This window comes from Mercenaria mercenaria, unplaced genomic scaffold (assembly GCF_021730395.1).
Source record: "Mercenaria mercenaria strain notata unplaced genomic scaffold, MADL_Memer_1 contig_4139, whole genome shotgun sequence".
In the NCBI taxonomy this organism is placed as follows: domain Eukaryota; kingdom Metazoa; phylum Mollusca; class Bivalvia; order Venerida; family Veneridae; genus Mercenaria; species Mercenaria mercenaria.
Genome location: NW_026462345.1, coordinates 608 through 27995, shown reverse-complemented (window position 1 = coordinate 27995; position 27388 = coordinate 608). Strand labels below are relative to the sequence as shown.

The following is a 27388-nucleotide window of genomic DNA, read 5'->3' as shown; positions in this document are numbered from 1 at the left end:
CAAAATTGTTCAATTTAAGTCCAAAAATGACTTCTAAATCTAAATCCTTGTTAAGCTGTAACTCTTTTTGATAAATGTGTTTCACCATTTCTGAAAATATAGGTTGTCCATATTTAAAATATCATCAAGGTACCTCTAGGTTCCATTAAAAGCTTCAATAATTTCAGTTGTGTCTCAGTGCACACACTGAGCATGAAATCTCGTTCATAACAGTATAAGAATAAATCAGCAATGAGTGGGTCTCAGTTAGTCCCCATCGAGATACCAATTACTTGTCTATAAGTTTTATGGCAAAATCTTATAAATGTACTGTTAGAACAAAAATGCTCTAGCTTCATTACCTACCAGATAATTAACGATTTCTCTTGCAAATATTTTCTCATTTTAATCTACCAGTTTTTCTATAATTAGATGATGTGATAAATTAGTATAAAGAGCAGAAAAATCATAAGTACTAAGAGTCAAGCATTTGTAATGTCTGTTTAATAGCTTTCTGATAACATCTCACAGAATTGTTACTGGTGGAAATTATGTTGAATAGCTGTGTATTCTAGCAAATTTTGTTTGCATATTGAAATTTATTACAAGGGGTTGGCGAATTATTGGTTTCCTTATAAATCTCTGCTTACGTTTTACAAAATGTTATATCAAATTAAAAAAGAACGTCACTATTGTGGTTAGTGTCTTCGCTTACTAAAATGCTGCATTATTAAAAGGAGAAAGTGATAAGTGATATACAATAAGAAAAATTCCAGTAGATTAAACATAACTGTCCCGTAGATTAACTCTAATGAAAAGCTTTACTTTTTACTGTTTTAATGAAACTGATAAGATTGTTTCCGGTTTATTACAAAATTTGAATGTCAAAGGCGCAGCATATGAGAGAGTACAGACAGCGTAAAAAGTTGAAACAAGAGGACCATGATGGTCCTGAATCGCTCACCTCTTCCCACATGACCCAGTTTTGAGTATGACGTCGTTTTTTCTATTATTTGACATAGTGACCTAGTTTTTGAGCTCATGTGACCCAGTTTTGAACTTGACCTAGATATTATCAAGATAAAAATTCTGACCAATTTTCATGAAAATCCATTGAAAAATATGGTCTCTAGAGAGGTCACAAGGTTTTTCTATTATTTGACCTAATGACCTAGTTTTCAAAGGTACGTGACCCTGTTTTGAACTTTAACTAGATATCATCAAGGTGAACATTCTCACTAATTTTCATGAAGATCTCATGAAAAATATGGCCTCTAGAGAGGTCAAAAGGTTTTTCTATTTTTATACCTACTGGCCTAGTTTTTGAAGGCACGTGACCCACTTTCATAACTGACCTAGATATCTTCAAGGTGAACATTCAGCTCAATTTTCATGAAGATCCATTGAAAAATATGGTCTCTAGAGAGGTCAAAAGATTTTTCTAATTTAAGACCTACTGACCTAGTTTTTGACAGCAGTTGACCCAGTTTCAAATCTGACCTAGATATCACCACGATGAACATTCAGACCAACTTTCATACAGATCCCATGAAAAGTATGGCCTCTAGAGAGGTCACAAGTTTTTTTATTATTTGACCTACTGACCTAGTTTTTTAAGGCACGTGACCCAGTTTCAAACCTGACCTAGATATCATCAAGTTGAACATTCTGACAAATTTTCATGAAGATCCATTCAAGGGTATGGCCTCTAGAGAGGTCACAAGGATTTTCTATTTCAAGACCTACAGACCTAGTTTTTGGTCGCAGTTGACCCAGTTTCAAACCTGATCTATATATCATCAAGATAAACATTCAGACCAACTTTCATACAGATCCCATGAAAAATATGGCCTCTAGAGAGGTCACAACGCTTTTTCATTATTTGACCTACTGACCTATTTTTTGAAGGCACGTGACCCACTTTCGAACTTGACCTAGATATCATCAAGATGAACATTCTGACCAATTTTTATGGAGATCCATTCACAAGTATGGCCTCTAGAGAGGTCACAAGGTTTTTCTATTTTTAGACCTACTGACCTATTTTTGACCGCACATGACCCTGTTTCGAAATTGACCTAGATATCATCAAGATGAACATTCAGACCAACTTTCATACAGATCCCGTGAAAAATATGGCCTTTAGAGTGGTCACAAGGTTTTTCTTTTATTTGACCTACTGACCTAGTTTTTGAAGGCACGTGATCCACTTTCAAACTTGATCTAGATATCATCAAGATGAACATTCAGACTAACTTTCATACAGATCCCATGAAAAATATGGCCTCTAGAGAGGTCACAAGGTTTTTCTATTATTTGACCTACTGACCTAGTTTTTAACGGCACGTGACCCTGTTTCGAACTTGACCTAGATATCATCAAGATGAACATTCTGACCAATTTTCATGAAGATCTCATGAAATATATGGCCTCTAGAGAGGTCACGAGGTTTTTCTATTTTTAGACCTACTGACCTAGTTTTTGACCGCACGTGACCCAGTCTCGAACCTGACCTAGATATCACCAAGGTGAACATTCTGACCAACTTTCATAAAGATCCCATGAAAAATATGGCCTCTAGAGAGGTCACAAGGTTTTTCTATTTTTAGACCTACTGACCTAGTTTTTGATGGCACGTGACCTAGTTTCGAACTTGACCTAGATATCATCAAGATGAACATTCTGACTAATTTTCATGAAGATCTTGTGAAATATATGGCCTCTAGAGAGGTCACAAGGTTTTTCTATTTTTAGACCTACTGACCTAGTTTTTGACGGAACGTGACCCAGTTTCGAACTTGACCTAGATATCATGAAGGTGAACATTCTGACCAACTTTCATAAAGATCTCATGAAGAATGTGACCTCTAGAGTGGTCACAAGCAAAAGTTTACGGACTGACGCACGCACGCACGCACGCACGCACGGACGGACGGACGACGGACGACGGACACCGCACGATCACAAAAGCTCACCTTGCCACTTTGTGACAGGTGAGCTAAAAAGAGGAGGCAAGTGATTTTAGGAAGAGGCAGGCAGAGTAATAGGGCATTTTGTGTCTACGGTTGAGAAAAGCAAACACGAGAATACAGAATTGGAAATGTCAAGCAACTACACTATTCTAAAAGGATAGAAAATATAGAGCCATACTAATAATGCGATTATAGATGCAGACGAAAACAATGACACTAATGTAAATGTGATACCATTAAGTACTGCAAAGTTAAAGGGACGTACAACTCTGTGTCATTACTAACTTCAATCTTAAAATCAGGAAGTAAAAGATCTTCTTGGACATTGGCTAAATCATGTAGAAGTCTTAGAATCAAAACTCTCAAAGAAAAGAAAGAGAACACCAAACAAAACAAAACAAAAAAACCCCGCACATTAACAATTGCAGTGTTTACATGCCGAAGAGAAACAGACAAACGCATCAAGAAGTAAATCTGACAACCTGCCGACAACCTGCCGAAAATATCTGATAGATTCCAAGGAAGTTTCAGAAGTAAGAAAGCAACTGGTGTTTGGAAATGTTTTAAGTAAGCATATAAAGTTGGCAAAGTGTGTCAGAGATAAACGTGGTACAAAGACTAGAATCGTGCATAAATTAGAAACTGAAAAAGTTTTGATTAAGAAAAGAATGAAATCCACCATGAAGAATGACTTCTTTGAACCGAAGCAATGACAAGCAAATGTGTTGCAGCAGTAAAACGTTAAGGCTGATAGAACAGATAAAGTGAATTACTGATGAGGTAAGTTTGATTTTAGAAAGAGGAGACAATTCCCGCAGAAAAGCAGATGTTATCAGGACTGAAACTGGAAAGAATAGAAAAGTGTTAAACGATTCTATGTACAATCAAGAATCCGATTATTTTGGAAAGGTATCATTTACATGAATCCACATACAAATTGTCAATGGGAAATACGTTGTATTTCTAGGAAAACAAAAGTATAACTAAAAGTGTTGTTGAAGACAATTCATTTCCAAAAAATGATACTGAGAATTTTGTAAATAAAACATAGCTGTGGGATAATTCATAGTTGCTATGTGTGACAAGAAATGTATCAATGAACAGACGTGTGAGGTGAGTGATGATGATACTATTTTGCAAGTTACTGTTATGATGAAACGCCAGAAATTTGATTCACACCTCTAATGCTGTTTCGTAGAAAATAAAATGGCATTGAGAACATTATCAAGAATAATCATAAGCCAAAGTCTAGAAGTAAATCGGTCGCATGATATGTGTGCATGATGTGGTACCATTTTACATACAATAGTGAATAAATATTCAGGTGCTATAAGGGTATAAATTACTAAATAGCTGTTTATATTATCTATTGAACACAGTCTGTTTGTGGAATTACTCGACTCTTTGTTATATCTCACTGTAATAAATATGTTACTTGAAGGCAGTTTCTTTCATTAACAGTATAAACATGAAGTCAGCAAAAGTAATAATTAAGACAAAATAGAAAAAGAGGAAAACCACAGGTCGCCCAGCACGACATCAACGAAAATGTTGCCGGCTCGGTATTATTGAGCCTGTTCATGGACGGTAGTGATAATGCAAGCTACCGTCCACGCCCTAAGTTAAAATGGTTTTCTCATATTGTGTTTATATTTTGTGACGATATACACCAAATAAGTATTTTACGATGGAAATAATTGTTCCGTTGTATTTTTGCATGATTTATTGTTCTTACATTTTCTTCTGAATAGTTACATACAGACAGGATTAAACAATTAAATTGATTACATAGCCGAATCGATGACCAGTTAATCTACAAGTCATTTTGGTACAATGAAGCAATGAATAAAGGCACTTCAAGCATTATTGGTAAAATCTAGCTAAGTCTCGTAAAAACAGAAATTATATAATTGCTTCACTTAGATGACATGCTAAATATATACGCGTTTGCATGTTTTATTCTTATTTAAATAAATAGAAAAGATACATGGAAAGGTAAAATTAAAACAAATATTTCTTTATTTCATCTGTCCAAAACAAACAGTTATATGACAATATCAATACAATGACTTATTTTAAACAAATATAAAGTCATTCTTCTGTCAATGTTGCTTTGATAATTGCCATACATATTGTTTTGTAATAATTCATATCATATGCACATGAATAAATGTTAGTCTTTGCGTACAATGTATTAATTTTAAACACGACTTATCATAGTTGACCTATATGTTTTGAAAACTCTTTAAGTGTAGCTGGTATAAATTCACATGTTGGCACTAGATATGTCATTTACATCGCCGGTAATCCCTAAATACTAATCAGAAGATTGAAGTGAAAATGTGACTTTATATTTCAGTTGGCCATGTTGTCTGAGAATGCGTCATATAAAAGGAACTTATCAATAATAAGGGTGCGAGATGGAACCGCCTGCATGTATTACTAGTTAGAGATATATAACGGTATGGGAACAACCGTACATTAAGTCAGGTCGGTAAATCGAGATAAAACGTATTATTTTACGGTTAAATGACACGATTGACTTATTTCTTATCAAAGAAAGGAGACCATTCTCAGCGTAAAAAGCCATTTAGTAATGAATAAAATATTAAAGAATATACTAAACGTATAGAGTGCAACAAATCATATTTAGGTGTGATTAAGCTCATGAGCATGATGAGTGGTAATGAAACATGCAACATATTTTACGGCCCTTAACACTGGCTAAACAGAAACTGTGTTATTGATGAATATCAGTGGGACTTCATGAGCCAAAAAGATAAGACAGTATAACAAGTGTTGCATTGAACAGTTCATGTAAGCACTTCAGGTGTATAACAAAAAGAGAAATCAAAGGCCTGAAGGGCCTGAGTCGGCTAATGATTGATGTACTGACAGTATAGTCTACCAGTTTCAGTTTGTTTTTAGTTTTTTTCTTAAAATTTCATAACACAGCTCGATATTTACCCAAAATATTATATCCGGATACGATTACACTTTTCTCCAGTTTCAACAATATATTTTACAAATTGTGATGATACGAAGACATTTAGCAGCAATTGGCAGTATCTGACATTGAAGTTTACGGTTAAATTACCTCTTATTTAAATCTTTTCATAAAAAAGTTGTTTCGTTTCGTGAAAGCAGCCAAACATAGACGATCTACTTTCGATTTCAAAAACTACAAGAAAATACAATTTAATGTTTCGCCGATTTGTTTATTTCTCGAAAAATAAGAATCAAAATCATTTTTAATATCAGTAGTAACTAAACAAACCAGTAAGAGCTTCTTCTTCCGATAATTTATCCGTTTACTGACTGCAAATTTGAACCCACGCAAAGTTTATAGAAATCATACGATGCGTGTTTACGTTCAATGTGGGAGAATTAAGGCTGATCGGCTATGTTACCTAACGCATCCAGACGATTCAGATTTTGTTTTTAAAAAAGCATTGTGTGCGTTTCTGTAATTTTATATACGTTTTTATACGCTTAGAAATTATTAGACATGCGTATTTGCATTATTTCTATACGTAATTTACGCTAATACGCATCTTATCTGGAGCCCTGTGGAACTGTTTTTTGTCTTTCGCTGGATGTTGCCCAAGCTTTGTAAGCCTGCGCAATTCTTAAAATGCACATTTATGCTTAATGAGTTACATTCGAGTATTGCACAATTACAAGTCATAAATATGACAGATTACATCGTATATTGGTCATAGCAAAGGGAATTGACACAACTTAACTTCATTCATGCAGTGAACTGTTTGAAGTTTGAGAAATCTAATGGAACTACATTCCTTCACGTGTTATTCGGTCCATTTAGAGAATCGCTGAACAGCAAGGACTCGTCAAAAGGCTTTCAGCCTTTAGCCGACTCAAAAATGAAGACACACATTTCGAATCACATTTTCCGTATCCAGGTGTTTCCTTGATTTCTCTTCAAATATAACACAGTACCATTCAAGTTATTCATCATTTCCAAAGAACTCCGCGTGTGGAAAAGGCGACTTTTAACAATTTAAGAACTTTCCTGATTTCCTTTTCTTTCGTTTAAGCAATCTTTATGTGGTATTTTCCATTGCAATGTCAGCGATTTTGCCAATTGATACATTTCATTAAATCTTAATTTTTACCTAAATTTACAGTAGATTGTTGTAAACATTTCTAGATGTCTTTGTTAGAATAAAAGCAACGTTTCTATGTAAAGTAAATTTAAAATTCGAAGACACAAGCAAATGTTTTCATGGGCCATAAAATTGACATTTCTGCTATCTCAGGTATTCAAAACGGCCCTGTTATTACGGCCGGAGTCATTTATAATGATTTATTACGTAAATCTTCCATGAAAATAAAGATGAAAAATATAGATTTAAGGTATTAGGTCACTAATAGTAATGTTTACAAAATGGCATTTGCTTGGTATATTCTGAAAGGTAACCGTGTTTTGCACTATTTTGCAAAATTTAAACAACTTTTACCGTGCCGTTTTTTATAAATTTTGAATAACTTATGGTATCTCCTCAAGCTTAAGTAGAGACAAATTTCAAAGTGATAGCCACTATCCAAAACGTTTGCAGAGAACTCATTTTACCATTAATTTCAATAGAAGAAACATCAAACTATTGGTAAACAATTATAAAACACAAAATAAAAATGTCAATGTCATTTTTTCTATGATGCCTCAAGTAAACGGATTTAATGAGACAGAATTCATACTTCAACATTGAAAAAATAAGGTCGAATGATGTGTTTCTGTTTTGGATTTTGCTTACTCCATTTAAAAATAACCTTAGGGAAGATGTAAAACCTACCTAAATTTCGTCCACAATATATAATCTAAGAGTGGAAGCAAAATAAAGAACTTTCACCACGTGTAACTCAATATTTTTAAAGATGTGTAACTCTACCCCTACTGTTTAAGTAGTAAATTCACTTTGAACATCAAGAAATCGCTTATAAGATTCATCTTTTTCCATTTTTGTACAAAAAATCAATAATAAGTCTTGAAAGAAGTAAAAACTTACTAGCAAAAAAGGAAAATAAGGAAAAAATAATTTGGTCCCAGTAGGGCTTGAACCTACGCACCCCTAAGAACTGCAGTAAAAGTAGGTTTATGATAGGAATTGAATACTCTTCAAAAAGGAGGTTCTCTATTAGTGATCTAATACCTTAAGCAATATTTATTTCGGAATTCATGTAAGTTATGCTAACAATCACATATATTATTATAAATGTATTTCAAAGGATTTGAAAAAAAACTTTCTAGCAAGCTTTCACATAAATCATTTTCTAACAAGAGCTGTCTCCATAGGATGACACATGCCCCCGATGGCACTTTGAATGAATAGTTATGGTCGATGTTAGAGTTTAGGACCTTTGACCTACGGAGCTGGGTCTTGCGCGCAACACGTCGTCTTACTGTGCCACACATTCATGCGTAGTTATTTTAAAATCCATGTATGAATGACAAAGATATGGACCGGACACGCCTATCAATGCACTATCATGAAATATGACTTTTAACGTCTAAGTGTGACCTTGACCTTTGAGCTACGGACATGGGTCTTGCGCACGACACGTCGTCTTACTGTGCCACACATTTATACGTAGTTACTTTAAAATCCATCCATAGATATGGACCGGACACGCCCATCAATGCACTATCATGAAAAATGACCTTTAACGTCTAAGTGTGACCTTGACCTTTGAGCTACGGACCTGGGTCTTGCGCGCGACACGTCGTCCTACTGTGGTACACATTCATGCCAAGTTATTTGAAAATCCATCCATCGATGACAAAGATATGGACCGGACACGAAAATTGCGGACAGACCGACAGACCGACAGAATGACAGACTGACAGACGGTTAAAAAACTATATGCCTCCCTTCGGGGGGCATAAAAACTAACAATGATTCTGAAATCAGTATACCATTTCATGGTATATTCAAAATGCTGCAAATCCTTCAGTATATTGTTGGACCTTGATAAAAAACGGTTGCGCTTTGGTTTCTATCCAGATGATCATTTCTGTACACGAATTTGTTAAAGGTTAATAAACAATGTCAGTTATCAAGGAAGATTGTTTTGGTTTAGTAGCCTCTCGAAAATTTCCGTAGATGATTCCATTTAAGGAGTGGCTGAAGGAATATATGAATCATGGTACAATTGCGACAATGTATTATAGGTATAATTATCATGTATGTTTCTTAAAGTGTATGTAGTCTGAACAGGAAGAGGCCGGTCAAGAAGGTAGGTGAAAGGCCCTTTATATTTTGTAAAAAATGTGTTTGTATTTCTTTCTTATGGATAGGATTTTACGTTTTTAGCTCGTTGTAAAAAATTAAATGCTAAAAAGTGTAGTTCCCGAAGTTATTTGCGCCGCTGCTATCTGCAAATGTCAAATAGCAAACATAACATATTTAAGATCACAATCGCTGTGAAACGCCAACTGTTTTGTATTCTACCTCATTAGATAGCAGATCAAAGTTCAAAATCGCAGTACAACGCAATCTGACTTTGAAGTATAGAATTCATCCTTACACCTGATAAGAGCAATACTGACAGATGAAAGTTCAATCATATCAAAAAATATCAACTATTCATGTTCAAATTTTAAATCGCTGTAAAACTAAAACTGTTATAAATGAGTATTAAGCCTCTTCTCAGATACAAGTTCAAAATCGCCGTAGAACTATAACTGTTTTATTTTATTTTTTTACGATGTCAGATACGTTTTCAACCTCTTACCAGACAAAAGTAAAATGACAAAGTTTAAAATGCGAAAGATTATTCGCTAAAAGTCGTCAATAAGCTCACCTTTTTTCTTTTCGCTGGGAATTACGTGTTAAAAAGCGTCTGTTTTAGCTGTTCTGAGGTTTATATCTCATAAAAATTTTAAACTTAATCTCTGATACATCATTCCTGTCTATTTACTATAAAAAAATAATGTGTGTGAATTTGAGGGAAGAGATGACCAGACAATAATTTTAACCTAGATTTGAGACGTTTGTAACGAGTGCATTGTATATAGCATAAAACCTAAGAACGAAGCAAGTTGATGATTTGCGTATTTATTCTTCGGAAAAACATATAAGACTGTTTTCATGTATTATCAATATTGGTATATTAAAGTAAATTCATTCAGGAGACTTTATTTGGATTTTGTACATGCAGATGATTATTATTGAAAGTTTGGTGTCGTCTGCTTGATAAAAACAATTTTATGTCTTCTGCTAGGAACGACAATTCAGTTAGTTTGGAGGTAAGTTCAGATAGTTACACAACATTATCAAGCATCATTTTAGATATTCTGAGGCTTGGGCTGTTAGTAAACGTCCCTTCGTTAAACACTTTAATGTACGCACACCACAAATGGTTATTTTCGCTGCAAAGATTTTACAACCATATACCCAAGGTTTTGTTACTTGTTTGAAAAGCTGACAGGTCTCTTATGCTAACCGTTTGCGAAACATCAACAAAGATATCGTCACCAATCAGTATTTTTGAAGCTGTATAATTGTGTTACTTGATTTGGAATTTGTAAACATCATGGTTCTAATTCTTACAAATTCTTTCTTGTAGTGACATTTTCGGTGACAACTGTCAATATCACTGACAGTAAGGTTAATTTTCTTGTTATTGGTAGCTTCACCTTGTCATGTGTTCCAGAATATTTTCCTCGACATTTTCCTAGAGTGGCCTACTAGTCCTTTATCTAGCTGCAGACAAGTTGACTTAAGGGAACTACATAACACTTTTTTCCGAATGTGACAGATTGATTTTCATTTTTTAATTCACCGATCAGTTCAAGCTTCATTTCAGAACTTAACTGAACTTGTCGACCATTTTTGTTTTGGTTGATACTACTTTTTATGATTCGTCAATATCGAACAAAATCTGGCGTTAAAATTAATCTATCTTTTAATTCCCTTCTTTGTTTCTTTTCCGAACAGTGATGAGTCAGTTCATTTCTGTCTAGGCTGTGGCGTTCTTGAACCAATCGATAATTTGGGTTGTTGGGATGTGGGACAAGTCAAATCCGATACTTACAAATGCTCTCTAATAAGCATTTTTTTCAGGTTTCATGTCAATACAGGTTACCACATATCTAATAGTTCTTTGCACGCGATCTCATCCTCCAGATCCCCATACGATTTTGTTTATCACATTTCTATTTCTTTCTCAAAGCGTCACGAAAATAACATACTTGTTACACCAGATTTCATTAGAATTCATTAAAATCTCCTTTACGGATTTGGAAGTTCAAATCAGTAAGTCACAGTGTCGCTTTTATGAAGGGGATGTCAAAACATTACAATTTGATGTCTTTGTTTTAAATACAATGCTATATGTACAATTTATTAAAATCGATTATACGTTTGTGATAATACATTAAATTTTGTATCTACTTCACTTAGCATGTCGACATGTTACAATGTAACATTTTCAGTATCTGATGTCATTTTCGGAGTACATATTACTCACAGGAAAAGAAATAATGTCTGTTTACCATTATTATAGCTATAAAAACTAATGAAAGTGAACTAATTGTAGAAGTTTTGTTTTTGATCAAACAATTGACGCCAATGTCTACAACATGACTACAATACGTAATTATAAAATAAGCTATTTTTTCCAAATTGATTGTCAAATGTTGACAATATATTTGTAATTATGTATTATATTGATATTCAGAAAGCTCAAAATACAACAACAGTTAAACAAGAGGGCCATGATGGCCCTATATCGCTCACCTGTTATCATTGCACTTGAGGACAAGAAGGTCCTCAGAAAAAATATCTAACTCCAAATGACAGTAACAACAAAGGGAAGAAATTTAACCAAAAAGAAACAAAAAATTCTTACAAGGTACAGATATGTCAAAATACACCTACAAATTGGAGGTACCATCCATGTTGTACCACAGAAAAGTGGTCTCGGTTTTTCCCTACGGCCAGTAATAAAAGTTACTAAAAATAAGCTATTTATAGTAACGTAAAAGGGAAGTAATTAAAAAAATTAATTATTGTAAGTGAACAAAAGAAGGATCTGCCAAATAAATCTGTTGACATAAATGAAATTTTAGATCAGTATCTTCATTAGTTACGGAGATATACCCATTTTAATTTGAAATAAAGGGAGGTAATTTGACATAAAATCAGTCCATAGTTATCTACCCTGATTGGCTCAGTCCAACTAATGACAATAATGAAATTTCAAATAAGTACTATAAGTACTTACTGATATAAATCCATTGTGATTACAATCAGGGGAGGTAATCAGATATAAAATAACTCTGAACCTACGCTTGCATCTGATTTGTCATGGAATCCAATAATTTTTGTTGTTGAAGTTATTTTGGATCTTTGTATCAAATAAAACCATAAATGAAGTCTCTATATGGCTGCAAAAGCCAAAATAGCCAATTTTGGACCTTTAAGGGGCCATAACTCTGGAACCCATGAAGAAATCTGGCCAGTTCAAGAAAGGAACCAAGATCTTGTGGTGATACAAGTTGTGTGCAAGTTTGGTTAAAATCGAATCATAAATGAAGCTGCTATTGTGCAGACAAGGTCAAAATAGCTAATTTTGGCCCTTTCAGGGGCCGTAACTCTGGAACCCATAATGGGATCTGGCCAGTTCAAGAAAGGAACCGAGATCTTATGGTGATACAAGTTGTGTGCCAGTTTGGTAAAAATCAAATCATAAATAAAGCTGCTACTGTGCAGACAAGGTCAAAATAGTTAATTTTGGCCCTTTCAGGGGCCATAACTCTGGAACCCATAATGGAATCTGGCCAGTTCAAGAAAGGAACCAAGATCTTATGGTGATACAAGTTGTGTGCCAGTTTGGTAAAAATCAAATCATAAATAAAGCTGCTACTGTGCAGACAAGGTCAAAATAGCTAATTTTGGCCCTTTCAGGGGCCATAACTCTGGAACCCATAAGGGAATCTGGCCAGTTCAAGAAAGGAACCGAGATCTTATGGTGATACAAGTTGTGTGCCAGTTTGGTAAAAATCAAATCATAAATAAAGTTGCTATTGTGCAGACAAGGTCAAAATAGCTAATTTTGGCCCTTTCAGGGGCCATAACTCTGGAACCCATAATGGGATCTGGCCAGTTCAAGAAAGGAACCGAGATCTTATGGTGATACAAGTTGTGTGCAAGTTTGGTTAAAATAAAATCATAAACGAAACCACTATCGTGCAGACACGAAATTGTTGACGCACGCACGCACGGACGGACGGACGCACAGACGACGGACGACGGACGAAGGGTGATCACAAAAGCTCACCTTGTCACTATGTGACAGGTGAGCTAAAAACTGAATTCAGAGTCTGTGTGAAATTACAGGAATAGCAGAATAGCAGAATAACTCCAGCAGAATGGTAGAATAGCATAATTACTCCAGCAGAATGGCAAAATAGCAGAATAGCAGAATAACTTCAGCAGAATGGCAGAATAGCAGAATAACTCCAGCAGAATAGTAGAAAAGCAGAACAACTTTCATTTTACCTCGCATATGTATGACAATTAAAATTAGCCCAAGTCTATTTTTGTGGTAAACATGTAAACATAACTTGTTAGAAAACCATTTGTGTCAGTTAAAAGAACAACTTTAAGACCGACTTTATGCACTATACGTCTCGCACAATTAACATTAGCCTAAGCTAGAAGAATAGCAGAATAACTCCAGCAGCATAGCAGAATAACTCCAGCAGAATAGCAGAATGACCCCAGCAGAATAGCAGAATAACTCCAGCAGCATAGCAGAATAGCTGAATAACTCCAACAAAATAGTAAAAAGGCAGAATAACTCCAGCAGAATAGCGGAAATAACTCCAGCAGAATAGCAGAATAATGGAATAACTCCAGCGTTATACTTTTTGAAAAACGACGAGTGAGACAATAAGCCATGGTCTAACAGAATCTAAGAATAAGGAAGCATAGTTTACTTTGTTTGACACATATCTGTATTATGTTTTGACAGTATATAGCAAACATGAACCTAACCAAAGAACATACCTTGAATGCAATATACTTCGCCATTGTTCTTCCTGATGTATATGGAACCAATTCACCCCCAGTTATTTCTTGCAGTTTGTGTAAAAATACCTGCAATGTATGTATATAATAACCTTATTGTAACCATATTGAATGACTGAGTTGTCTATCAGTGTTCTTCTTAAAATAAAAATTAATATCAAAGTCTGCTATTAATTAATTTTAAAAATGAATTTAAGGTCCTCCAAACTTAGACTTAAATCTATTGACTTTGCATTTTTTCTTTCATTTTTCATTCCCTTACGGAAATATTATGGCACTTTTTAACATAACTGTGCTAATATTTCATGGGGTTACTTAACGTTTTCAGACACATAAACCCGTAGTAACACTCACTATGTCCGGGTCACCAACATATACAAAATGTACTTCAATCTCCTCCTTCAGTATTGCACTGATTTCTTCTATAATTTGCTGCCTGACCTTAAGATTTAAATGAATAATCAGTATACTGTATTAAATTAATCTAACGTTTCATTCATGTCTTTTTAAAACGGCTAAATCCTGTTAATATCTTGTTTTAAATATTTAAATCACAATTGGATAAGGGAGGTATTTCATAATCAGTTATAAAGAAAAAAAAATGATTCACTCCCGTCGAAAAATGAACCTGTATTTATTAGTTGAAAGTAAAAAACATACGTTTCATAAATTATAACGGATAACACCGATGAAATACATTAATTCAAGATGAGATAGAATATTTATAGTGATTTGTTTAAGGTAAATTCATCTTTTAATTATCATTATACTCGAAAGAGATATTTTACCCTAGTGCTATCCTCGTGGGGTTCTTCGTCAAACTCAATTATGTCATTAACACCCGTTGCTTTGCCATCAGTAATGACGATTATTCGAGGCGGTATAGGCGTGTTGTCAATCATTCCAAAACGAACTACAATCACACGTACATATATAAATGTAATACACAAAACTTCATTTAGTTTGACTCTTGGCCTTAAGCAAAGAGACGTGTTGTCAAGTGGTATTGTGGTGACTGTCAGTCTAGACGCCCGGGGTTCGAATCACAGTCTAGAAGATTGGAATTACTGAAATGGTCTTGAGTGTTGCCTATCCAATTATGATGCTAGCTCTGGTTCTGACAAACACCAGACACGTACATAATCAGACTTTCTATTGCTAGAGAGCTAGGCTAAGTGAGCCGAAATTGGCTTCAGGATGCTCGGTCTTCTCGAATTTAATATTCTTATTTCAGTTCAACTAAGCAAAAATTCAACAGTTTTATTATTCCTTACCTTAAAGTTATCGGTATATTTGTGTTAAAACCGCCCTTGTAAATTATTCAAATAATTATGCATTGTAGCCACAGTTGACACTTCTAGATCAAATCCCTTTTATGTTTCAAATTACACAAGATTCTAAGGCAACAGAAGCAATTGTATGCTGAAAAAACTACCTTCAGTAAAATCTATTTTCGGATATATTCAAATATATATTTTTTAGTATATGTAGCAACATATACGATCGATTTTAGGTCATGTTATTATTTACATAATTTGCTAAATACAAACAAATCCGTAGTATTATACACTATCCAACTGATTCATCTACGAAAAAGTCTTTATATTAAATGTTACGTTCAATAAAACATTGAATAATCATTATTTCAGCTACGTTTACTATGTATCATTTAGTTAAAGGCAAAGAAAATCTCCTACATAAGTGACCCACCATCCCCCTAAATGCCAGACATCTTCATCCCCAATAAACAGGATCCTGTCTGGTCCGGTCTGATAAGGGTCCATAAAACCCCTGTAGACTTGACATGTAGTCCATGTCAGAGGATCATAAATTTTGTTGATATGTACAGATAATTGGTTATTTCTTATTCCTGTGTTTTGCATTTTATAGCACACTCTCGTATGTAAGGATCTGTGACGTCACCGATAAGGTCTGCTATCTAACTATAGCACAAGACTCAAATTGCGGACAAACAACCAGAGCATTGTATTGTACAATAGCATAAGTAAACCATAAATTTTGCCTTTATTTCATTATTTTTGTTCAGGTTTCTAATCTGCACATCGCAAACAAATGTTTTTTCTTCAGTTTTTATTTCACTGAACTATCCGAGAAACTCTTTATTTTATATTCATGTTAGAAATAACATACCGTTTTGCCATCAATATATAATTTTATGTATGAATGGATGATGTTATTATATTATTCTGTTCATTTCTTGACACATCCAGTTTTAAAAAATAATATTTTGAAAAAAAATAGAATAGCATGGAAAATGTATTAAAACCAAATAGAGAGTGTTATTTAAAACAAAAATGTATTCACAGATCAAAATTATTCTTCCTAGTTACCGTCATAAATATATGAACATTTTATTTTTGTAAAGAAATTTCTTCTGTTTTAAGTGTTTATAAATTTAATACATCTACCTGTGAATGTAAAAAGAAATCTTATGATCGCATAATTAAATTTTATTGAAATTTCGAAATGTGATGAACAACATGTACATTTTAAAGTAAACTGTCATACACATTATTATTTTCGGCCACATAATATTATTTAGTTATTCGTTGAAACAATTAACACCTCTGTGATATACATATGTTGTGTTTTATTACAAATGGCCCCTTAGTGTGACATAATGAATTATAGATATTTGACTTTTGATAGTAATATTTAGATGTTATCTGATAATAAGCATGTTCGAATCTAATGCAACACCATTATTTTCTTCCAAATCATATACGTATTTTAATAAGGAAATGTTTGACGGGTCCACACCGACCACAGCTAACATCGGGGATCATGATCAAGTTTGCGTCTTGAGTTGTGTGAATCAGTTGTTTAAAGTGAAATACATGTAGTTATTGTAGTTATGATTTTAATTCTGCTGATACATTCTTTGAACGTCATGAATCGAAATGATTTAGCATTAAACGTTTCAACCACAAGTGTTCTTCAGTGTGTCGCATTAGAAAATATTGTAACTTTTTATTGACTGTAAACCGTTCTTCTGATGCAAGATTTTAATAGTATAATTGGGGTAATGTGCATGCTACATGCTTTTGAATAGTGCTCTTTATTCTAGGACTCAATTTCATAAAACTACAAGCCCGTGATAAGTTTTTTTCCATTTAATAAATTATAATATCATGTAAACCAAAACATCATTCTAATTTAAGTATAGTAGATTCAATTCAGAATAAAATGGAGCAAAATGGTCATGTCTGCAGTAGTTTCAATAGTTAACAGCTATTGAAACTGAAAAATTCTCATGCATGGAGACAACCAAGGGCATACAATGAAAGAAACCAATCCCCGTTGCGCTCCCGATTATTTATACTTACCAAGCACGCTCCTCTCGTACTATGAAATAATACCAGGTACCCCGTTGGTACCGTAATAGAACCAGGTATTCCGTTAGTACCAAAATAACATCAGGTACCCCAATGGTACCATAATAACACCAGGTACCCCAATGGTACCATAATAACACCAGGTACCCCACTGGTACCAATATAGAACCACTGGCGCAACGTTGTGTAATTCCTACTAAACCTACCACGAAATATTCCTATTAAAACGGGGGAGTTACTATAAAAACGGCTAGCTCTTTTCGCTCAGGCCAGTTCTTAAACCAAAACCTAGTCTCAAAAAACTATAATGTTTTAGCCACATGAGGCCAATGGCTTCAAAGTTAACAGCTGTGACAGGCTTGGAGACTCATGTGTATGCGAAAGAGATTTTAATTATTTTATTTAATGCCCCTGTTCCTATCTGATATCCTCGATCGCCTCCAAGCATAAGAATTTTCCGCAGACACGACAAAGAAAGGAAAAGTTGAATGAAAAAGTAGTGATTAAATCGTATAACATGCATCAATAATATCAATAGACATGTATTTAGGATGGATATCAACAAATATGATTTTTTACGGTATTACCATGATATAGTACACATAAGGCTACATATAAATTGCTAGAGTTAATGTTTGTTCTATTTAAACCCTAAATTTATTTCAGTTCTCTTAGATACACGAAATATTTTCATAACATATATTCCAATATTGTCAGAGTTCCCATGGCGCGTAAAATTAATAGTTCACTTGAGACTGTATAAAACTTGAATGTAAACATAAACCTAAAAGGCTGTCTTTCACACTACACTGAACTGATACTGTAATATTTATCCATACAAGATATATTCACCAAGTAATTCCAATTAGTTTAAGCTATTCAGTTCCGTAAATAGTTAACCACAATTCTGCTGCAGTTCAGCTGTATACGTAGTTGGTGCGATAGCTTGCATGTCTCATATGTGTGCTTCCTGTCCGTTAAACAATGAACTGAAATATATAAGCAAACTGGACGACAGAATAATTATGACAATCTTTATTAAAACAAGGTAAAAATAAAGCCTGGGTTTAACCAAATTAATATTAAATCTCGGGGGTGCGGTGGGTGGGTTTATGTTACTTCGGCCTCTACAAAATAAGTTGTGCGCGACAACGTGGCGGTCACATGACTTTTTATACCGGTTTCTATCCCGTGAAATATCGCGAGTGTATCCATGGAAACGATCTAAGCGTCGCTTGGAATTATATATTACTTCCGTATATATGAAACTACCCTTTTAGAAAGAAATTGTAACCAGAATAAACTAGATTAATCGGAAATATTAATCTTTATTATTCTAGGACTCAATTTCATAAAACTACAAACCCGTGATAAGTTTTTTCCATTTTATAAATTATAATATCATGTAAACCAAAACATCATTCTAATTTAAGCATAGTAGATTCAGTTCAGAATAAAATGGAGCAAAATGGTCATGTCTGCAGTAGTTTCAATAGTTAACAGCTATTGAAACTGAAAAATTCTCATGCATGGAGACAACCAAGGGCATATAATGAAGAAAACCAATCCCCACTGCGCTCCCGATTTATTTATACTTACCAAGCACGCTCCTCTCGTGCTATGAAATAATACCAGGTACCCCGTTGGTACCGTAATTGAACCAGGTACTCCGTTAGTACCATAATAACACCAGGTACCCCAATGGTACCATAATAACACCAGGTACCCAACTGGTACCAATATAGAACCACTGGCGCAACGTTGTGTAATTCCTACTAAACCCACCACGAAATATAAAAACGGGGGAGTTACTATAAGAACGGCTAGCCCTTTTCGCTCTGGCCAGTTCTTAAACCAAAACCTAGTCCCAAAAACTATAATGTTTTAGCCACATGAGGCCAATGCCTTCAAAGTTAACAGCAGTGACAGGCTTGGAGACTCGTGTGTATGCAAAATAGATTTTAATTATTTTATTTAATGCCCCTGTTCCTATCTGATACCCTCGATCGCCTCCAAGCATAAGAATTTTCCGCCACAAAATAAAAATAACACTAGATTTCTTAATATTTCTTAATATTTTTATTTCCCCAAAATTCTTACTTAAATCTGTTTGTATTTCTATTTTTCTTTGTTTTTCGTACATTCATTTTCACGAGTAAGTTGTATTCATCCTGAACACACGAGACCATTTATAAACAGAGTACGGAAAAGAAGAGATGTCGGCAACCCATAACTAGGAGGGAAAAAGCCGTGACAAGTTTTAGCTAGTCATCAGTATGCATTTATTTTACATCAGTAGTTATCTCCCTCTAACCCACGGGATCTGTCAGATCTGCACGTGTCAATGTTTACGCATGCGTGGATCTAAAATTAGATGCATTTGGTTCCCGTTCCTGTTTAGCATAGCTGTGTAATGCGTACCCGATATAGGAATCAAGAGTACATGTACATCGCAGAGTTATTTATAGTTTGATTTCGAGGTCATTGATGTTGTTTACTTTTAAAATTATTTAGGTAAAGTAGATCTAAATTATGCCAAAGACTCGTCGAAAAACTGAATTATCATAACGTTAAAGCTGCTATACTGATAATATTTTACGGTTTATATTTCCATTTTTTATTTTGAAATCTATATTGGACGTACTTCATTTAAAGATATTGTGTTACAACCAGCTTTATTTTTATATTATTATTTTTTTTTGTTGGGGTGGGGGGGGGGGGGGGGGGGTTATTGGTATATTTTAAAAGATCTTGTGACGTCCAAAAACGTATTTAGCTACCAAAACGTTGTTTAAAGTAACGTTTTGTAAATGTGCAGAATAGTATGCGTTTGGTGATGTATACTGTTGCCTGTGTAATAATAATAATAATAACTTTATTTTAAGAAGGTGACATATTAAGAGTACATAGTATACATACAACTTATTTCCAATATGGCCTTCTACATAAATGTTTTAAAAACACAGTAACTACAACCATAAGAATATCAGTAGCACAATTTTAACGACAAAAATACTTTAAAAACAAACTCGATTTGAAATGATTTTACCAGGAGAATAAATCAGTGTAATTCATTTTGCATACACGTACATTCATCCATCAATATCATATAATGTCTGTGTGAAATTGCTCATCATTAGATACTCAAAACTTATCGTGAAATACTGATATTCCATTACATTGTTTAAAGAACTGTGGTCACATTTTAGATCCAGTACGATCTCTTTATTCACCCAGGCATGATGGTAAGATTGTTTTATGCCGCCAGAGTTTATCAGCCCAAAATGGTCTACCGACGGCGATAGCGTGACAACAGACATTTAATGACCCACTTAAGGACTGTATTTCTTTTAATGTTACTAACTTTTTTAACAAAATGATTTCAGTTTTTTTAACTACTTCAGTATTTTTTATGAACGGGATTCGAACTTCCATTTTTTGAGAATCTAATTCTAAACCTAAAATATGATTACTTGAGTTGAGCTTTCGGTCTTCTCGTTGGCGAGCGGCACACCTAACTCTTGCATGACTGACTGAAAGTACTGCATGACGTACTGCTTTACAAACGTTTCCTTATTTTCACCGCCTAAAAAGTCATCAAGATAATGTATCATGTGACATGGCTGCGTTCGTATTTTAACACCAAATTCTAAAAAAGTATAAAAAAAATTCAAAAGGACTCGGGGAAATACTACAGCCGAATGGTTAAGCTTTATCAAAATATATTTTGTCCTTGAACTTGAACTCTAAAAGCTCGTAATTGTCAGGATGAATAGGTAGCAACCTGAACGCTTTTTTTATGTCCATTTTGAATAGATAACAGTTAAATCTCTAAGTCTTGAATCATTTGAATCGCTTCATCGAACTGTATTTAACGGAGCATAATTTTGGGTCAATGAAATCATTTATGGAGTGGCCTTCTGGATATGACAAGTGGTGGATTAACCTATATTCGCCAGATGTTTTTTTGGTAATAACACCAGGTGGCGAAATTTGAATGTTTTTTAAAAGAACTGCTATCAAATGGGCCACCAACTCGGCCTGCATCAATTTCTTTTTGAATTTAACGTTGAAACACTTCCGATAATTGATAAATGGATTTAAGACTTTTTGACGTACGAGGTTGACGAGGGCCTGAGAAATTACTCTGAATCCATATTTAGAATCGTTCAGAAGAATGTAAGAATGTTAGCATCACAGGATTTATATTTTCTCAGCCAGAATTCTAACGCTTGGATTTTTATTGGTGAATTAGCTAAGTTGACTTTCTTTTTTTTTTTTGCACTACAGGGCTCATTCTTATTTTTTTCTTGCACCTCGGTGATTGTTAGGGTATCCGCGCTGGCCGCGCCATGACCCACGACCCCGAAAAGAATTACCAAAATATGCCTGGTCTCCGGAATTTGCGTTCGGTGACGTTTGATGTGCGGTTTGAGGTTTTGAACCTATATTGCAGTCAAGAATTGTATGAGAACGACCGTAGTGGTAACAGACATGCTTGAACTTACAATTTTGCCAATTGCATGTTCCTTCATTGAAAAGTAAACAAATATTTGCCGGTTTTTGTGCAACCGTGAACTGTTTTGAAATTTCATTTCCGAGTGGCATACATCTTATCTAAAGATCATGGTTGATTATAGCCCACGACGACGGTACTATTGATTGGCGCATGCGAAATTGTTGATCATTTCCAAAACTTTCCACCGTGACGCGACGCACATTCACGGATTAAAAAAAAGGTACAGTAAAAGCTCGTGGATTTTATTTGGATGAGTTGTTAAGTAAATTGACATGTATATAATGAAAGAATCTGACCAGCGTTCTCTGAGCTGATATCATCTCTACATTCGTTTGGACGGCATTCTATCGTGCCGTTATTAAAAAACCTTAAAGTACTACCGGCAGTAAATTCGGCAAGATCCACCGCACCCTTCGAGAGTAAAGATAAATTCACAAATTCGCCTTTACAAATTTTTTGTTTTAGGCTGGAGGGAACGTGTAGTGCAATATCACCTTGAGCTAAGCGTGTGTAACAACAAATTATCAGAGTTTGATGTTAAGTCCAATACCGACCTCATGTACCTTTCGTCGCCATTATACGTTCGCTGCTGCTCACTGCTGATAAAGCTTCGGTTCGAATTCGACCTGGCACTGGCGGTCGCAGTGTTTTCTGACGAGTTAGCACTATTATGCCCGCTAGGCTTCTCAGCATTAACATTTTCTCTATTTCAAATATCATGCGATATTGTAAGGCCCGAATAATTTGTTCAAAATCAATAAGATTACCTGAATCCGGGTCTGTTCCGTCATCCATGGCAGGTTGTCGGCGTTTCTCCCGACCGGCTCCACTACTGGTTGGCTCTATTGTCTCCGTTCTGGGCCGTTTTCTTCGGCCTTGTCTCGTTTCTCCCTGCCCTGTTCCCTCCTGTGCCATGGTCCCGGGTCTGCGTCTCAAATTTATCCTTTTTTTCTCTCCCTCTACCCGGCATTGCTACCAACTCGCTTATTTTTATGTTACTTCGACCTCTACAAAATCAGTTGTGCGCGACAACGTGGCGGTCACATGACTTTTTATACCGGTTTCTATCCCGTGAAATATCGCGAGTGTATCCACTGAAACGATCTATGCGTCGCTTGGAATTATATGTTACTTCCGTATATATGAAACTACCCTTCCAGAAAGAAATAGTAACCAGAATAAACTAGATTAATCGGAAATATTAATCTTTATCATTTGCTTAGTAAGCCCGTTTTGAATCGTTTTGTTAAATTTAGTATATTCCTTACATTCGTTCCAATATATTTCTTTAATTAGTTATTTATAGTTTCATCTCTTTTATTTATTCTGTTAACAGGTACAACAATTTTATACAGGTGACATGTTACTTTTTTTAATTGCCAGATACTAGTAGTTGATGATTCGTTATATATAGAAAACGCTCCCTTGTCCGCAATTTGCACATTGCATTATGGTATAACTTCTGTATGTTCTATTTATAGAACACGAGAGAGTGCTAAATGCAGCTTTTTCAGATTATACACAAACTTATTTTAGTTGATACACTAACTGTAATTGCTCCATCATGTCGAGTATCGTTCTGACCAATTAAATTACAAGTCAAATGGTTTATCGCGGCCAGAAATTTGTACAAACCGGACAGAAGTTGCGAAATTGTCATTTGTGCAGGAAAGAAGCGTTTACCATAATGTCCAGTACTGGACAGGTATAGTGACCATGCACGGACACAGCCAATTTTCTCAGAGGGGTCCGATCCCCTTTTTCGAAAAACATTTTCTTTCCTTCTTGTCTTCTTTCTTTTTCTAAAGATTTTCCAGAGGGGGTCCGGACCCCCGCGCCCCCCCCCACCCCCTCTAGATCCACGCATGGTGACATATCACGCTTTCTGTTTATGCAGGTAAACTTGTGTTTGGTTAAATTTCAACAGAGTACAATTGTCTGAACAGTGTACAAATTCATTACTGTTTTTTCAGGCAAGGGTGGAAAAAAGTGGTAGAAAATGAAAGCAGTAACATTTTTATTAAAAAAAATAAACAATGAGACAAACATTTCCAACATCTTTGGACGGTTCAAAAATCCCATGTTAAACATACGATAAAGCCCGAAACGCGTGAAAATGTTCCGAATGTAAATCGGGTGAAGTAAGCGCTCTGTGTATGCGTCTAGATTGATTAAACTGGGCGAGTCTACTTACTTATTACTTGAGGATGAAAAAAAAAACGTGTTTTTTAAATGTTGCTCTTAAACAAGGGTGGCGGTTGAACTACTAAAAGTACAACAACAGTTAGTTCACAACAAATCGTACAGTATGTTTTATAATCAGTAGAACCTAGTCGTATTTACGCTTATGAGACCTGTTTCACCCACAAGTAAAGAATTTACAGGTCCATCATGAAATATTTTCCCCAGCACGTATATACTTGTCCTATTCAAAATGATCGCGGCGATCAATAACTCTTACAGCAAAGCAATTCTCACCCTTTTAGAAAACTCTCACCTTTATTTAATAAACAATAAAATAACTATTTAAAACTGAATAAGAGAAATGACAAGTATTTTTTTATTCAATTATTATGATCTTTTTATCTAAGTAACGAAATAAAACCAGAAAAATTGATCATTGCTGGATTTTATTAGAAATCAAAGAAGCGTTCAGTTGCATTTTTGATAAATAAAAAAGAAATATGGACAGATGGAAAATGTTGGATCTAACAGACTAACACATAATTACAGAAACAATATATGGGCACAACGGATAAACAGAATGTTTGGCTGGAGACCTTTCTAATGAGACACTATGAAATGTGTTATGTTATAAGAAAACTGTATTAATTGCAGAAAATTCTGATTATAGGATAAGAACTGTGATTTGGAATATATAGTTCCCCGTGTGTGGCCTAAATACATTTTCTTTTATTTTTAATAAAATCCTGCAATAAAGAGATATCATTGTTCAAAATTAACATAACTTATTATTTATAAAAGGTGCCTGAATGCATCTTCTTTTATTTTAAATAAAAATCCAACAATAATGAGATATTATTTTAATCAAACTTGATTTATTAAAAAAAATACTGTTGTGTCTTATCACTTTGTTTGTTTAGCCCTAATTTAATCAGGCTTTTTAAACTCGTTATAAAGGTGAGAACTGGTTTGCTATAAAGGTGAAAAAATATCATATGCAATCTATGTACTGCACAGTAGCTAAATAAACAGAAGCTAGTCTATCAATGGTCCAGTCTTGTATATTGGCCCTTACCGCCAGCACGCAGACCGTATCATCTCCATAGGCCACATACCTCGCATACCAGAATCAGTGTCTTTAAAGGCCTAGATCCACTGCTATATAAGTCCCCCCACCCCTAATTCCAATACACAACTCCCATCTTATCTGCTGCTTATCACCGATTATGTAACAATAGCTAACTGGAGGACAATTAGCACAACAGGGGTCCCCACTAGACCATGAAGATGTGTGCAGTGGAGTTGAAAGAACTTTATTTTCCATCAGAGAATATAAAATAATAATAATAATAATAATAATAATAATAGTAATGATAATAATATTAATAGTATTATTATTTAAAAAATGTATAGCAATAATTATATTAATAATAAAACACAGGTATAGTGAAAACTCAATAATTTCTTTGTATTGACATACAATATCTACTAATATCACAATAATGAAAAACATTATACCAGCGAAAGTGATCTTACTATTATATTCATATACAACACAAAAAGAATGAAAAAAAAAAATGATTTTCTCTAATACTTGCAATCATAACAATTGGTTTATAAAGTGACATCAAGTTATCGTGTTTAAGGAACACTCTTTCAATCTATCTAGTAATCTAAAAATAAATCTATAGACGAGTGAATGTCACATTTTACTTATAAATATCAAATTTGAATGTGTGCACATCTCCAGACAGAACTTGAAAAAGTAAGAACTTCCATTTCCTATAAACATGGTGAAATTTGTAATATATTCCTTAATAAGTTTCTAGTGAACAATAAACATATTTCTTTTCATAAGAAATGCCCAAATGAGATAAATCATTTAAAGTTATCACATACGTACGATAATAAAATACACTGTTTCTTCTCACTTATCGATACAGCTAGGCAGACTAACACTCAGATAAACAATGACCCATGTTTATTGAAATCATACTGTGAAAGTCATTAGACCCCAATTGTGCTAATGAAGACAGAAATCCCTTGGCTCATTGCCAAGATCTAGGCCTTTACTCGTTTTCTTACTTAAAGATGGTATTTCTTTATGTATCTGTAAGTTTTGAATTATTTGACAGTAAATAGGAATACCTTCATATTATACTTCCCTTTTCGTGAGGCAATTTATTTTACCCGATATTCTGGAAAACGCCAAATGGTTATCCTATGTTTTTACAGAAAACAATATAAAGTATTAACAATATGAATTGGACGAAATCTCAAGCTCGTCAATTTTTGTGAAGAAAACACGCACACACACGCACACACGCACGCACAAACACAGAGAGAGAGGGACCTTCAAGGAATATTTATATCGAATTGATTTGAAACATGTATAAATATTTAAAACCACTATAAAGGTCCGGAATAAGACTAATATTTCTTCCAAAACACATCATAATAAATATTTCGATAGTTATAATGATCACTGCTCGTAATTGTAATAATTTAAATCATTTCAATTGCTGATATTAGAATATCAAATTATTCATCCTATTGTTTACATCAAAACAGTAGTTATTTACCTGTAAGTAAGGAGTGTCTATAATATGAATGGGTGCGGAATGTTTCTTTATGTGTATTCAGTATTATCGCCAATCCTGTAATCATATCCTATTGTTCAGTATAATCAATTTACAATAAATATATATACAACCTTTGCCGAAAGCTCATGAAAATGAAAATAAACACTGTAAAATTTACTGGTCGTCAAAAACAAAAGGTGAATACTTTATTGCTTTAGCAAAAAGAATCTGGTAATAATTTGAATGTAAATACCCGGTGATCGACAATGTTTTTTGGTCTCAGCTGACTTTTGTATTCAATAAAACTAGTACCTGGTGTTCTAAAAACTACGTTTACACACGGCAATTGAGACTTTAATATACTGAACTAGGGAACGGAAGATCTACTCACAGTTTGAAACAGTTGCACTCGCTTTTGCCAACATCAGTCCTGCTAACATAGGGGTTGGGCCACCTATTTGTATGTCGTCTGAAATATTATGAAACTTTGTACTTAATGTTCTATCAATTTTTCATTTTGAAAATTCATTTTATGTTCTTTTAGACTGTGTAAAACTGGCATAAAAATTTAAAGTAAATAATCAATTACATTAAAACATAACGCACACGATGTTACCAAGAAAGCATCACAATAGAATTCCGCTTAAGCTGGTGCTAAAGGGCGTGAGGGTATTTCACTTTTCTAAACCTCTCAAAAAACTTAGTCAAACCGCCATGTAATCACATTCAGTAAAAGTATTTT

At 34.4% G+C, this 27388-nt stretch overlaps 1 protein-coding gene across 1 annotated transcript in view; it reads right to left on the bottom strand.

Moving 5' to 3' along the window:
• LOC128553645 (uncharacterized) overlaps positions 1 to 26982 on the bottom strand; it is a 65767-nt gene extending 38785 nt beyond the window's left edge. Inside the window, exons 1-4 of the mRNA XM_053534820.1 lie at positions 26647 to 26982; positions 14794 to 14918; positions 14360 to 14446; positions 13985 to 14074 (exon numbers count right to left, since the gene is read on the bottom strand). Of these exons, the coding sequence (XP_053390795.1) occupies positions 13985 to 14074; positions 14360 to 14446; positions 14794 to 14918; positions 26647 to 26731 (387 nt within the window). The 5' untranslated portion in view covers positions 26732 to 26982. The remainder of the gene's footprint in view (positions 1 to 13984; positions 14075 to 14359; positions 14447 to 14793; positions 14919 to 26646) is intronic.
• Positions 26983 to 27388: the final 406 nt, after the last annotated feature.